The 15,937-nt window shown below is 40.1% G+C and overlaps 2 protein-coding genes across 2 annotated transcripts; one reads left to right on the top strand and one right to left on the bottom strand.

Moving 5' to 3' along the window:
* Positions 1-113: 113 nt before the first annotated feature.
* LOC142566233 (transmembrane protein 41A-like) lies at positions 114-7,713 on the bottom strand. Its single transcript, XM_075677075.1, has 5 exons — positions 7,197-7,713; positions 6,954-7,110; positions 6,709-6,870; positions 5,405-5,543; positions 114-385 (listed from the first exon to the last, which is right to left on the bottom strand). Exons 1-5 carry the CDS (start codon positions 7,295-7,297, stop codon positions 219-221), a joined length of 726 nt encoding a protein of 241 aa, XP_075533190.1. The 5' UTR covers positions 7,298-7,713; the 3' UTR covers positions 114-218.
* Positions 7,714-7,934: 221 nt separating this feature from the next.
* On the top strand, positions 7,935-15,723 carry RsfS312 (ribosomal silencing factor RsfS-like protein, 312). Its single transcript, XM_075677066.1, has 3 exons — positions 7,935-8,659; positions 12,060-12,238; positions 14,392-15,723. Exons 1-3 carry the CDS (start codon positions 8,095-8,097, stop codon positions 14,671-14,673), a joined length of 1,026 nt encoding a protein of 341 aa, XP_075533181.1. The 5' UTR covers positions 7,935-8,094; the 3' UTR covers positions 14,674-15,723.
* The last annotated feature ends 214 nt before the right edge of the window (positions 15,724-15,937 follow it).

The raw sequence follows: 15,937 nt of genomic DNA, 5'->3' as shown, positions 1-15,937 counted from the left end.
ATTTTTTCACTGCAAGCAGAGAGGTACACTGCACATTCCACTATTGTGCTTCTTCTTCAGTAAATTTTGGCAAGCTCAGCTAAGGTTGAAATAAATCATTCAGGCAAGCAACAAAAAATTCATATGTATTTTAATGACATATTTGTACATAACATCAACTTGAGGAAAGTGAATAAGGAATGAACAAAGTTAAGTCTAATCATTTGTCAGTTCGTATCTCACTCTTTCTTGACACCTCTTTTCATCAGAAGGCTTGGTAAAAGCGCAACGCCTGCAATGGCTGCCATCTTGGCCATTGTAGTCCATGTGAGTATGTCATTCATAGACTTCAACTCTGAGAGTATGCAGCCTGTCTGCACACATATAAAGTTGTAAGGCATCAAGCCTGCAAGAAAGAAATGCCTGGGTTTAGAAAAGTGTTAACAATAAAACATTACTTAGTAGTTAAGGTTTCACTGAAAAATAATTCAAAGGCTGTGGAACATTGAAGAAAATTTTGTTGTTGTTGAATCATTGTAAATAGTGATGAAAAATCTAAGGCTCTAGCACATTTTGGTTCACAGGAAACTTAAACCCCACAGTAAAAAGTAGCATGTATTCATCAACTGGGGTGATTTTTTTCACTGCAAGCAGAAAGGTACACTGCACATTCCACTATTATGCTTCATCAGTAAATTTTGGCAAGCTCAGCTAAGGTTGAAATAAATCAGTCAGGCAAGCAACAAAAAATTCATATGCATTTTAATGACATATTTGTACATAACATCAACTTGAGGAAAGTGAATTAGGAATGAACAAAGTTAAGTCTAATCATTTGTCGATTCATATCATATCAACTCTAACAAATTGCAGGTAATTAGTTCAATTATAAAGCCCTTACTACCTACCCTTCAGTCTTGTGTAAAAGCTTTGCTAGCATCAGTTTCATGAAAATTAAGCTGAATTGTACATGAAAACTGTCATACACATAGCTGTTTAGCAATATTTTGTTGGTAGCACCATCTCTGGTGCTTTCACAGATGGTGCTTCACAGATGGTAGCACCATCTGTAAAATGCAGAGCATTTCTAGAATTTCCTTGTGCATAACCATTTGAGAGCATCAAATAGAGCATGCTGAAGTGTACATTGCAATGCTGTGTGCATTGGCATGTATAAGCAAACTAAGTGTGCATTGCAAACTACACGCAATCACTGTACAGTGGTGCAATTGAAGGGCAACTGCACCTACGCCATTGGCACTTGTTTCTTATCGGTATCTCGCACCCTTGACACTTCCTGTTCTAGGCTCTCTCTGCCTCTTCACAAGCATCCCCCTCTAATGCCTTTTCCGTTATGCATCTCTTGGTGTATGATGGGTTTTCACATTCTGCCTAATCTTCTTCCCCCTTGCTGATGCCCTTTGTTTTTGCTAGTTGTCAATGACACAATAGATAAAAGGTGGACTGACCCAAGAGGTAAAGGCATGTAAAAGTTGCATGTGGATTTGAAATCAAACTTGTAAGCTATAAACAGGTTTCCGATATCTTAAGTGCTTCAAATGAGCTTGGCATGTATTTTGGTACTTGTAGGTAGAATTTGCCCCAAAAAAGACATCAGTGCAGTGGAACTGTGGTCATCAGCTCAAACAATAGTGCCAGACTTTCACTCCACAGCGTCTTGATAGTGCTTGGGTGTTCCCTCTTTATTGCTTCAGGAGATGCCGATTGTAACAGCAGCAGAATGTACTTCCACGGTATGTTTTATGCAACCTGTGATGCATATTTCAGTACCACAGTAACTTTCTTCAATGCCTGAAGTTGCTCAAATTCGTGGATGCATGTACTGCATTTGTCTACATATTTATCCTTACTTTTATTTTTACTACCTATAAGTTGTGCAAATACTGAAGCAATGCTTCTAACGCAAAATCCAGCAAACACACATCCTGAATGGCTACATAAGAGTTGAGTATATTACTCTGGCACTTGCACGAACAAACAGGAAACAGTGTGCTGTAATAAAAATCGTCCTAAAGTGTATGTAATGAGCTCACTGCTGTGTGATGGATATGCATTGTGTACTTAACCATTTCTGGTCCAAATTTAACACTTTTATATTATCTGTATCTGAATGAGAAATGAAGGACAAGGAAAGAAGTGTGGTTATTCACAATATACCAAAGCCTCCTGTCATGAATTCAGGAGATCACACTGAGCACAGGGCACACTGCACCTCTGAATTTGCAATCTTAAATGCAAAGAATAGGCAAAAGGCATTCTGTTTAGATTATGCATAAGGCATGCAGCATAGCTTAAGTGGCAGGCTCTAAAAATGTGTAATAGAGGCCTTATGAAAGATGTGGGCATTTTTGAAATTTTAAAATGAACCAATGATCTCTGACAGCTGGTCTACATAAATTATGTGATTGCCTGCACAATGATTACAGTATTCCTTCTAATCGTTTACAATATTCCTCCTGGAGCCATTAAACAAGAGAGGTTTTAATTATCACAGGCCTTTGCAAGTGTACAGCACTCGTTTTATTAATACCATTCAAAGGTAAAGGAAAGCAGACCTTATATTGACAATAAATCTTCGTTAAAAAATGTCATTGGTGAGAAATCACTGGATCTTGGGCTATCTGTAATTCCTGCATGTAGCTTTAACATGTGCATGCATGCAGACTCCACTAGTTGAGACCATGCTTGAGAGTACCTTAATCCTACTGCACAAGCTTTTACTTTTCTCTCTCCCTCTCTCTGCGTGTGTATGTGTGTGTGGCATATTTAACACACTGATATCACCTCCTTCATACCTAAAGGCCAGAAAACATGTAAGATATAACCTGATGAAAATTTCACTTGAATTCTAAATAGAATTCATAATTTTTCATTAAGTATTTGTGCCCCTTAGATGAAGAAATAGGTCTCGGCTAATTAGCTAAATAGGAGCATCGCAAGTACTACAACTTGCTTAAAATGAACCTCGACAGTATTGCCCATCTGTCTTTGACATGCATAATCTACTTAACTTTGCATGTGATATAACTGGTGTGTGTTTCACATATGAACTCACATGCTTGTTTGTAAGCAATCAATGCTGTTGAAAGTAGCACTTATTCAGTCATATTTATCTTGTGTCCTGTTAGTTACTTATTTACTTAACATTCATCTTTTAAATTACACATATAGTGATGTGAAGGGATCAAAAGAGCCACCTCTTAAGAGGAAGCTTCAGCTCAGGAGCTCCTATATAGATACATGGAAACTGAGAAGCCGTTTTTTTCAGCAACCACTGCACCGATTGTATTGAGGTTTGTTGTATTTAAAAGGAGTTAAAAATTTAGTGACTATGGAAGCATATTTTTTCGGGGGCATTTTTTTTTTAAGTTGCGAAACTGAAAAAAGCTCAAGCAACAAATTTTCGACTCTATAACTCGACAATTAAAAGAATATCACAATTATGTAAACAGCACCTAATAATACATTTAAAGTAGGCAAAATTGCGGTATTTTACACCGCTCTGAAATATAGGACTTTTGCAAAACCCTTGCAAACATTGTAACATTTTCACATTTGCTGCAAATTCATATATTAAGTTCGTCCACTTTAGATGCTCTAACAGATGTAGTTTATACAACTGCAATATATATATATTGTTTCTCGTGCTTCAGGTTTTTTTTTAAACTTACTAATTTTTGGGAATTTCTACATAAAAAGGCCCTACATAAAAATTCTGCTTTCTAGAGTTGCTATAATTTAACTTTCTCTGTCAAATGCAACAAATTTCATTTAAATCAGTGCAGTGGTTTCTCACAAAATCATTTCTGTCTGTTACATGTGTTTGAATGGGGTAATTGCAGTTCGCTTCAAGCTAATGCTTCCTTTTTATTGCCAATCATTTGGTCTGGGGGACTACTGCACAATTGAACTTCTCGCGGCTATTAGTAATGCAAAAAATAGTTTTGAGAATAATTGAGAATGTACCAATCCGGCATTCTGCTGTGGAGCTCTTTAGTAAATTTAGAATAATTAGGGCACAAGACACATATGAGTATAAATTGTTGCGTGAATGTTGCCTAAATTGTGACTGTCATAATTATCTCTTCATGGGGTTAGTAAATCTCCATCCGAAGGAAGTATCATATAGCACAAGAACAACAGAAATATGGAATGTTCTGTATTGTCGTACTGGCTATGGTCGGCAAATGTTTCACGACAAACTTCCATGTCTACTAAATGACTATAATGAAAAACAAATTTATATTTGCGAAGTAAAATTGTCTGACTTGTACGCATTGTTTCTAGCCTAACATTGACCTCTACAGCTGTTTATGATTTGTATTATATTGTTTAATGCCACTATTACTATGCGTACATTGTTGCAAAATGTTGTGCTGGCGTTCAATGCTGATGCGAAGTGACATATGGTAACGCATGATTACCTGTGTAGGGTAGTAATTAGTGATATGCTTAATTTTAAGGTTTTGTCAAAGTGTATGACAATGTTGTGTTTAAAATGATGGTTTTGTGAAAGTGTACAACAATGGGAACAAAATGTGTGTGTATCTGCTGCTGTCTTTGCCAGTATTGGGGGCAAAGAACTCCCTCAAGTCGTCCTTGAATGGCTTTTCCCTTCGCCTCCCATCACATGTATATGTGATAAACCAATAAAGAATCACTTCAATTAAGTTGTCCGAGTTGGTACACCCAGTAAATTCCAAGGAAACTGTCAAGTAGAATGGCTCTAGTATAGTACCCTAGCTTTGAGCAGGTTGGTCAGACTGGCTAGAACAAGGAATAGGGCACAAAAAAAGTTTTCTTCATATGGAGCTCTCTCTTTTTTTTAATGCACTTTCTGTACATTTGCAGGTAAAATGGGTCTGTGTTATTGTTTATTTGATAAGTTTGCATCATCATATTTCAGCTACTGCGACAGCATGCTACTGCTACTATAGCCTCAATGAAAAAAGAGGAGGTCCCACACATTTTAAGCACAGAATGAGCATCTGTCAAAGTAAGCTGAAACAGCTAACTAAACAAGGACCAAGCAAACATACACCACAAAACAAGTGCTGTGTAAATATCTACCACATCACTCATAGTGCATATATTGGGTACAAGAATAAATAATTCTCATTATGAACATCACCTTCCTGCAGAGCAATAAGTCCACTCTTTAGCGATTATGATGTGTATTGTTGAATAGATTTCAATCACTTCATTTTCCATGCTTCTGCTCACTCTGTCCCCTTTCATTTGACACATTCAGATGTTGTGGTCAATTGGAAGCATCACTAAATTTTTTTCTTTGTCTTTCATGTCTTGGAATAAGAAGTCAATTTGTGTAGCTGGACTTCAAACCTGTACGTGAACCAATTACTAGCATTTCTGCTCTTGATTTTACATGACAATTGGAGCTTACCAATCAAAACTGATATGAAGAACAGGTGCAGTGGAACACCAACAACTGGCGACGCAATGTTGAGAAACCAGTTTGGTGTCATCGGGAATAAACGCAAAAAGAGAAGCCAATACAGGAGGCGATCTCTGTTTTCCTTGACCTGAATGGACAGCATCAAAAGGAACATTGTTTGTATGCACAGCAAGTTCAAAGATATATGCTAATGGCTATGCACAGGTTGCAAGTGAAGAGAGGAATTTTGCAACCTCATTGACCTAGTAAAGGACACAAGTTTGCTTTCCACAAGAATGCATTAAACAGTTTCTACCTTCTTGATAATGGCTACATGTGAGTAAATTTAAAAGCAGCAGAGTGCCATGAATACTGCATTACCACTGTATAAAAAATTATTTGCACATCTTGTCCTAAATTATACGCATTAGACAAAACCAAAACTATGAGGAGCAGGTGGTTCCAGTGCCACCTTTGTTTTGCACTTAAACTTGTAAACAGTAAAATTGTAAACAGGGTTGTCACCTGGCCATGTTTCCCCTGGCACAGCCAGTTTTTCGCTCTCAATGCCACTGTGGGGGCTGAAGTGGCAGCCAGTGCCAGGTGCGGGTTTAGCCCCCACACTGGCACATCATTTTCCAATTTTCTAGTTCTTTCCAAATTGGCGCATTATAAACTGCATCGCAAACACAGTCTGTCGTTCCTACATATCAGAAAACTTGTCACAAGCACGTTCATTCCAAATTCCTTACACTTTTCAACGTCATGGTACGAGACTGAACTGTCCATCCCTTTGTTTTTTTTCTTCTGGGCCTTTTCCTAAACGTCCAAGTGTATCCTCTGCTACTCTCTGATACATCATACCCACTGTTTGTGCTTACTGCATCACCTGGCATAGCCAGTTTGGACTACACACATGAGCGAAATGGACACACATTTGCCCTCTGCACAACCCAGGACTATGTGACTATTAAGTCTTCAAAATTTTATATAAAGCCTTCCAATAAATTTCAATAATGCAATGTCTTGGTGTATCTCTACTTTATGTTGTTCTCAATTTGTTTGTAAGTTTTGATTACAGTACCCCTCACAAAAATCATGACGTTGACAAAGTTAGCGACCCTACCTGTAAATGCTTACATGGGTTTCATTTACCGTGTTGGTGAAGTACATATAGCTCACACATATGCAAAATATTCCGCCAACATACATCAAAGCAGTTATAGATCTTAATAAAAGCAATATTGTCTTGGTTGCATTTAATTGAAACACTATGTTTAGTGCAGCGAGATCAGATATGAGTTAGTACATACCTTGTCTTGGAAAAGCTTTACTTTATCAGGAAAGTAACTCGCAACGTACTTTTGGCCACAAAATTTGGAGAGCAAATAGCACTGTGATGCGCCTATTCCAGAAAGCAGGCACGTCAACAAAAAACTTTTCCAGATGCCGAACAGTGCACCAGCCAGAACATTCTAAAGAAACCAAGACAGCATGTTAACTTTCACACACAAACATGACGAACAACTGCCTTGAGCATATAATGAAAATTATTCACCAGAAAAACGGATCCCGGAATGGCAAACGTTTGCTTATACAAGTATGCCGATGAAAACAGCACCAAAACATAAGCTGCGTGTTGCTCTTTGTAGGAATTCAGTAGCTCCGCTAATTCTTTCAATTCTTGATGACTGCTAGGAAACTTCAGGCGACTCCTGAAACACAATACTTACATATTAGACGCTACGACGAATGATGTGATCTGTTTTGTAAGAGCGGCAGTAACATATTTTTCGCTTACGCATCATCATCGTGGCCGACGCTCGGAAGTAGCGTAGTGAGGAGATATAACCATCCTGTGCCAATAGCCACACAGGCTGGAAGTAGCAGAATATGCATCATTTAAGCGTGTTTCATAGTAACTGCTGCGAACCTACAACAGTCGACGGTGCACCAATTCATACACGTAGCGAAATCAATTATCACTAAGGCATATCATAGTATACCGAAACAGTGGTGCGACCAATTTCTCGTTTGCGCAAGTGTAATCACCTGAAGTACAGAACCAAAAGTATACCGTAACGCACGATAAGCTTAGTCGTCTGCACCGAGTAATCTTACGATACCAAGGTGACCGCCCGCCTTCGAGCTACAAATACTGCCCTTTTATAAGGCTAGCAGCGACTTTCTTTGCTGCGAATGTGCAATGCCATTTAAAATAAACGGTGCCAAAGCCAGATTTTCGGCGACGAAACACGACGAGGTAAGAGGAAGTAGCGGCGCAGTCTGCTTGGGCTGTGTCCACGCCACCAGCGCCTCCTACGCTCCTACTGGCGTTTACGCGGACATGTGAGAATACGAATCAAACTTAACAATTAAGTTCTGGCTAAATAACGTTTGAGATGTGCTAATTTGGTTAAAAGCGAGCTTACCTTATAAGTTTATTTTATACCGTTGCAGGGCCGTCGAGCGAATTGCATAATTTTGGTGACGTAAAGTTTGCCTACTGATAACCTTGGGAGTTCCGATTGCTTCCGTTATTGTAAGGCAAGGTCTTTCCGGTTTCGTCGGCCGTGTCGCAACAGCAGTGGTGCTGTGGCTGGACAATATCGCGCAGGTGGAGTGTACCTCAGCAGCGAGGTGGCTCATTGAAACACCGGTCGTTGCGCTGTCGAGGACTGAGGAGTTCGTACATCACGATGGGGTCGCAGATGGTGCTAACCACGTTCTTCCGTCTAGGAGGACTCGGTGTGAGACAAATAGGCTACCGGGCTGCCGATGCTCATCGCGACCAGCTATGTCAACGGTTGGCCAACCAGGCTGCTTTACGGCGTCATTTCTCCGCTCGTCATTCGTCTCTGCGAAAAGACGACGCAGTGGACTCAAAACTGGAAAGCAGTCAATCTTCCAAGAAGCCCTTGATTGAACCAGATGACGAAACGCGCTCAATTTTGAATGACATTTGGCGCGACTTCGAGTGCGTGCCGCCAAAGCCGAGCCCTGCCGAAGGCGGTAGCAGCGGCAGCAGTCCAGCGCCCGCTGCCGCAACGAAAGGAGACCTGCCAAAAGAAAAAGGGACGGATGGCCCTCGAATCCGCAGCATGCTGCATTCTGCCAGGGCTAACGCCAAGAAGCTCTTTGCAGACGAAGACTCGTCGATAATCCTGGACTCGGCTGAGGAGCAAAGCGCATTGCCTGATGCTGATGTGGATTACATTCCTCAAAACATCAAAGTTGATCCACTTGAAGGCTTCAACTTAAAACGTGAGTATCACGCCCGATGATGCAGTTAAGTCTACTCAAACTAATGTTTCACTACTCGCCGACGCATTTAGGGCTTGGTAGCCGCTAGCGATTATCGCTTTCAAGGTAACCGGCTTCATTGAGAAGACACAGATTATACCAGATATGTAAGCTTTGGTTCTTAGACACTTCGAGACACTTGTAACTGCTGAATTGAAGCCATACAGTGCTCGAGTCATGTCCACTTAGATTGAATCCCGAGACTTGCACCAGTTTCGAGATACTTGCCCTAAAGTTTTGCCACACTATGCATTATTTGGACCTGTATTGCGCGAGGGAACCTTCTCGGGAAAATATTAGCTTGAATGCTGTTGCATTTCTTCGCAAGATTGGAGAGTCATATTGCAGCTATTGCTAGTCTCAGGGATCCGAACTTCCTACACATGGACTGCCTTCAACTACCACATGTGCTCTAGAGTAAGCATTTATGAAGTTTGGTCGATTATTTATTTAAACAATGATTATCATACGTTTACTGATGCATGCCGCTGCTAGTAATCCATTGGCACAACTAAGACAGTATCTCCAGAGCACTGTCTTTGGCTGTTCCCACCTGAAGCAGGTGGTACATTTCTTGACATGCAACAAGATAACAAAATATACCTTCTCATTATACAACATGAAGCATAGAGTTTCTCACTATATTACCTAGGCACTGCTGAGCTGTTGTATGCATGGGAATGCTGGTATGTGGCAACTTCGGATTGGCATCGTTCTCGGAGAGCCAGGACACCTTGAAACATGGAGAAAGGAAAAAAGAGGAGGAAGCATACCGCAACGCGATTGAAGCCAAAATCTGCTGGGCCAGTGGTGGCCCAACACGCCGTCAAAGTGTGCAGTTGGTTTTAGTGTTCCTGCTCTGCAGGCAGAGCCATGGCAGGGCAGCTAAACAAGCGCACACCTAATAAAAACTACTGGCATACCTACTGGGAAGCAAATGTCTCAGCAAATCTCGATTCTTGCTCCATGATCTTGGCTCAAGAGGTCACGTGTTGGGCCACCACTGTGGCTTCACGGAGCGTTCGCTTGCCAAGGCTGGCTGCGTGACGTAATGCCCCCTTCTATAATAATAATAATAATAATAATAATAATAATAATAATAATAATGTTTATTTACCATCAAGAAAGATGGAGAAGGTTGCAGGTAAAAGTTTCCCTTCCTCCATGCCTTGAAGACTCTCCTGGCTAGCACCATTCAGTCTGTTGCAATGATTCATTTCCTACTAAAACAGCATGTATAGAGCTGTTTTAGTGCTGTTATTACACAAGATTGTGTTTTGTTTTAACTATGAGGACTTGTGATTCGGTGTACAATTATATAAAACGTAAGAAGTATCAGCTGGCTGCTAAAGTTGGAGGACAGACAACAAGACAACAGTTTGTCGTTGCTTTTCTTCAGAAATACATGTTGCTAGGCTAGTTGGTTGATATTGCTCAGTAGACCATAAAAAATTATGGTCACTTAGTGCAAACAAGGAGAGACAGGAGTGGACAAGGGGAGCGCCAACATTCAACTGCTTGTTTTATTTTGTATTATTATCCAATATATAAACGCAAGCAAATGCACAAAATACCAAAAGCTTCACACGTGCCACTCCCAAATCACAGCCTGCTATAAAAAAAAAGAAACTCTTTATTTGCTAGATTATGCATGGTCGGTGAGCAAACTTTTTTGAAAAACGTAATATTGGTGAATTAAAACCTTTTATGAAGTTTTTATTCCAAGAACTCATTATTTGTGTAGCCATATTCATGTTTTAGACGAAGCCTCGTACGACACCAGCCAACACAAGCCTCGCACACCCATATGTCATCATTCCCATGACGGCACAGCGCTCGTTAGAAAACTCCCATAGACAGGGGTGCCAGATTTCCCTCTAGGTAATATAGTGAGAAACTCTATGACTTGAAGGAAAGCATGGTGTTAGGCAACGTTGGGAAAAATAAAGCATGATAATCACATGTACTACCAAGTCTGGTGGCTACACAATTGCAGTGTATACTTATGTGATCACTAAATCATGTGAAAGGGTAGTTTACACATTTATCGCAGTGATAAAGAAATATGAAAGGGTCAGTGATCACTAAATTTTGTTACAACACCCGGGCATTGCTGGATATCAGTGCTGGATGAGAACAGAAATAGCTTTATAAGCCTTGCTTATGCCTTCTCAATTCTTCCTATCATATGCTGGCTAACATTTAACATTAACATTTATTTAAGTCACTTTTCAAGGCAAAACATGCAAGCATTCCTTGCAACACGTCTGCTGTTGCTGCCATCCACTGTCATTGCTTTACATCTTTCAAGACTGCACATTTTCAACAGTTTGGTCAGTGAATAAAATATTGAACCCTTTTTGCCACTGTTATGATAGTATGAATAAGCATGAAATTGCACCAGGTTTCTTATTACCTTGTTCCACTGCCACTGGTCTTTTCGTTTGTCTGCTCTGTGCCTTTTCACACACTGCATTATTGTGACCAAGATATCCTGCAGCCAAGAAGTTTGATTGCTATTCATGAACTTAGCTGAATCAAGTCTGTATTATTATTTAACTCCTTGGGAAAAAAGGGAGTGACAGAAAAGTGGTTGTTTTGCAGATTCACAATCCGTGGTGCCGTAGATAAAAAGTTCAGCAACCTTATTAGCTAGGAAACAGTCAAATGAGGCAGGGAAGAAAAAAAATGTTTAGTGCAGAAACGTTAGGAGGCTTTGTTCTGAATGAACAAGCTTCCTTGCGGTGGCCATAATGTCATGAGTTCAAATGTCAACGAATGGGCAAAAGCTGCAATCGTATAATGGTCACATGAGTAAAAAAAGCACACGCATGCACGCAATTTCATTTTTGACATCTTTAGACAGGCTTCGAACAAAATTAAGCCCCTATTTCGCAGCCATTAGATGCCAGTTCCTAAGAATGTGGTGCTAATTGCTAATAGGAGGTTGGAAAAACCATTGCAGTTTCTGGTTAAATTTTTCTTTAGTTAACAGCAGACAGAGGTCTTCTTGACTTTTGGCCATGTTCTGATGTAAACCATATAAGTTTTGATGCTTTGGTTTTACAGAGATGAAGGTGCATATGTTCACTGTATTTGCTGTAACATTTAGGTGGGTGCCAGTGTCCGGCTATCGTTTCCTTTCCTTCATTTCACTCTTTCCAACTGTATGCCACTTGTCATAAGGACAGCCTGCCTATTGTATGCATCACTAAAAAGTACCTGGTGTGAGTGACATGGACACAAAATCTGCCGACAGTTTGTCATTGTTGGGCTGAGATTTGAGCATAAGCAACCTTTTCTTCCCCTCTTGTTTAGCTATGTGACTGCCATAAATATTCCTCTCTCATTTTCCCCACAGGTGGTGAAACTGGTGTCTTTGAAGTTGAAGAGCTGGTTAACATTCTACGAGAAGAAAAGCTGTCTGACATTGCTGTTATCACAGTTCCAAAGGAGATGACATATGCAGACTACTTGGTTTTAGCAACAGCAATCTCACCACGTCAATCTCGAGGAGTGACAGAATTTTTGCGAAAATTGGTATGGCAAGTTATGTCCATTTTGATACCATACTCATAGTAAAGACAGTTTATGTAGACTGTCTCATGTATTTTCTGTGTGTTAGCTGGGAAACACAGGTTAAATTTTCCATTCACACAGAACATGAAGAATGGTAGCTTCGAACAGTAGTGGAAAATAGCAATGGCTAGTGTTTTTATGTGCAGTACATTGAATGTGGTGAAGAAAAGTTCTGCGGTCTATCCTTTTTGTATTTTGTGATAAGCAGTCAAGCTTTGGTAGAAAGCAGGCATAAAAACTAAAGATAGAAAAGAAAGAGAGAAACGATAAAGCATCAGTGGACATAAAATAGGCTCATCATGAGCCCATTTTATGTCCACTGCAGGACGGAGGCCTCTGCCTGCTATCTCCAATTACCCCTGTCTTGCGCCGATCGAATCCAACTAGCGCCCACGAATTTGCTAATTTCATCGCCCCACCTAGTCTTCTGCTGTCCTCGACTGCGCTTCCCTTCTCTTGGTACCCATTCTGTAACTCTAATGGTCCAACGGTTATCTAACCTGCGCGTTAAATGACCTGCCCAGCTCAATTTTTTTCTCCTAACGTCAATTAGAATATCGGCTATCCCCGTTTGCTCTCTGATCCACAATGCTCTCTTTCTGTCTCCTAACATTATGCCTAACATTCTTTGTCCCATCGCTCTTTGCGCGGTCCTTAACTTGTTCTCAAGCTTCTTTGTCAATCTCCAAGTTTATGCCCCATATGTTAGCACCGGTAAAATGTGCTAATTGTACATCTTTCTCTTCAATGATAATGTTAAGCTTCCAGTCAGGAGCTGACAATGTCTGCCATATGCACTCCAACACATTTTTATTCTTCTGTAAATTTCCTTCTCATGATAAGGGTGCCCTGTGAGTAATTGATTTAGGTAAACGGTCAATTACTCACAGAGGACCCTGATCATGAGAAGGAAATTTACATTTGCAATCAAGAAGTGAAGCTAGGGTTGAAAACGTAAAAAAATAAATATAGAAAGAGATAAAAACATGAATAGAAAATTTTAGCTCAATGGCTATCCATACTGGCCGAGTCTTTTTTTTATGAATTTTTTTCTCCAGGTAAATATTTCTAGCAAAGAGCGCTCATGCTATGCTTTCAGAAGCAGCGTATGTCAGAATTATTTGAAAAGCTGTGGGATGTTTTTGCTAATAACAGGTGCAACACCTGTTAGCTGCACAGTAAAATTCTACATAGTGGATTATTATATTGCAGTAGATAGCAGCAGATATTAAGCATGTAATTCATCTCATGGTGCACAACTTGGACAGGGAATCAACATTCCAATACAAGCCTATATAAATCAAAAGAGATCAGTGGGAACCCAATGCAGGAGATCTTTCATCACCATGCATCATTGATAATAATGTTCAGTTGTCTATTCTCCACTGAGCAATGAATTATGAAAGGCATAGTTATACTATAAAGTTACTGGTCATTTGTTGTAAGAATTAAACTATAAATAAATTGTATAAGCCACTCGCAGAACTCAGATGTACGCATGTGAATAGGTAGAATTGCTTTTATTATTATGTAGTTTAGCACGTGAAGCAAATTGAATGGAATGCAGTATCTTTCAGCTCTTATTTTCATGCAAGCCATTAAATGCATCATCCCAGCCTAAATTGTCTTCAGTTGTGTTCTCATTTTTTCAATTCTGAGAAAAGAAACTAAAGGCCAAGTTTTCTTGCTTACTCATTCCTGGACAAGCACATTCATCAGTGCCAGCTGCATTAGGCTGGTGCTGACTGTCTCTGTGTGACATAGTGGTTATGAACTTAAAAAGGTGTCCACAGTTTCATTAATAGAATTTATTGATTGCTCAGAGCTGCTTTAGGTATTTTGCTGCCTAATTATTTATCAAACCTTGCCAAAATTCAGTGTCCATTTATGTCCAGTCTGATTGACTTGCTAAAAGGCTGCAAATACCGTCTACTTATGTGTCTGCCACACTAGGCAGCGCCTATGTGACATGTGGATTGTGTTGCCGTCTATATTGTTGCATAAGTTGCTGTCAACAATGAAATTTTGTGCTGCAACATTTTTCATCAATGCTTGTTGAATGTGCTCGTACATATCCTTAGTGACGTTATATTCTCTGTCTTTTGTCCTTGCAGTACAAGCGCAAGAAGGCTAGCACCGACCCAACCCTATTCATTGAGGGAGAAGAAAGTGCTGACTGGAAAGTGCTGGACATGGGGAATGTGGTGTTGCATGTATTTTTGGCAGAAGCACGCAGACATTATGATGTAGAGACCTTGTGGACTGTAGGAAGCCGCTATGATGACCTTACACATGCAAAGGATGATCCAGTGTACAACCTGTTGCAGCAGCAGATCCAACTGATGCAGGAGATGCAACCCAAAGATCTTGTTGATCGATGTGCTTTGCAGTCTTGATTTACCCTGCAACATGCTTACATGCATTTGTTATGTCTGTTCACCTTGTTATAAGTGCAACCGGTTAATGTCAGTGTGTGTGCGTCGCCCCACAGAGTGTGGGTGTCTAGTGAAGAATGCAGTTTGTGCTGTATAAATGTCAGGAAGAGCGAACAAAGCTGCTGGGTGGATACTGGACTGCGATATGAATGGATAAGTGCTATTTAAGTTGAACAGCAAAGTATATTGTTCTCACTTACGACTGAACCTGTAAGACTTGTTCACATTTTCGTTTGTGCCTGATGGTAATTTGCCCACTGTGCAGTTGGTAGCAGTATTGCCCATCTCTAGCGCTTGTGATGTTGCAGGCTACACCAGGCTGCAACTTAATAAGTGTTAATAAGAAGCAACTGCTGACAGTTTCATATCAGCCACTTTATTGGCCATATCAACTGTGCAGGCCTACTTACCATGCTGTATTTGGGACTTGGGCTTTCTTAATCAAACTTGTAGCTTGCATATTTAACTGGTAACAGCATGCTTTCAAGAGAAAGCACTTTTGTTGAAATCAGGTTGATTTTGAACCTCTCAAGATATCTTTGTCATATTTGTCATATTGTTGATGTTATGCCCCAGGACAAGTGAATTTAGAGCAGCAGTCCTAGTACTCAAGTGTGTCATTTCAAGTTGGCAGCTGAGACTAATCAGCACAACCCATACTTATATTGTGGAGCATTTGAAGTAACATGAAATTAATGGGTATGGTTGGAAGTGACTGTGCATGCTTAGGTGCCGATACATATGTGCAGTCTAATAGGGGATCTGTCACAAGCAGCTGTGTTTGGTTATGTACTAGTACTTTGTTAAACACAGGGTGATGCCACATGGAAGCAGGAACTTCAGGTGACAAAATATCGCAGCTTTTTAAATAGAGAAGCCTAGCAGCAATCCTGCTAAGTGCACACCATTACACGTTGTTGGCAGTAAACTCTATTTTTTGTTTCCTGCATACAGTATTTTGAATATCTGTTATTAATGTGCTGCAGTAAAACCTCGTAATGAAACTCATTAGTCGCAGTGCTTTCACTGTGATGGTTGTGAACATCTGCTGCATACATACTGCAACACTCATTCTGAGCAATTACTACCTGAAACTTGCGTGAATACAGCATGCGTTTTGTCTACTGAAACTACACAAGCACTCCCTAGTAATGTGTTAACTGACGTATTGAACATTAGCAGGATGCGTTGTTGGGGAATTTGGTTCATTGTATTTGGAAAGATT

Source organism: Dermacentor variabilis, chromosome 1 (genome assembly GCF_050947875.1).
Source record: "Dermacentor variabilis isolate Ectoservices chromosome 1, ASM5094787v1, whole genome shotgun sequence".
In the NCBI taxonomy this organism is placed as follows: domain Eukaryota; kingdom Metazoa; phylum Arthropoda; class Arachnida; order Ixodida; family Ixodidae; genus Dermacentor; species Dermacentor variabilis.
The sequence above is the reverse complement of the archived record's forward strand: the minus strand, read 5'-3'. Positions and strand labels throughout refer to the sequence as shown.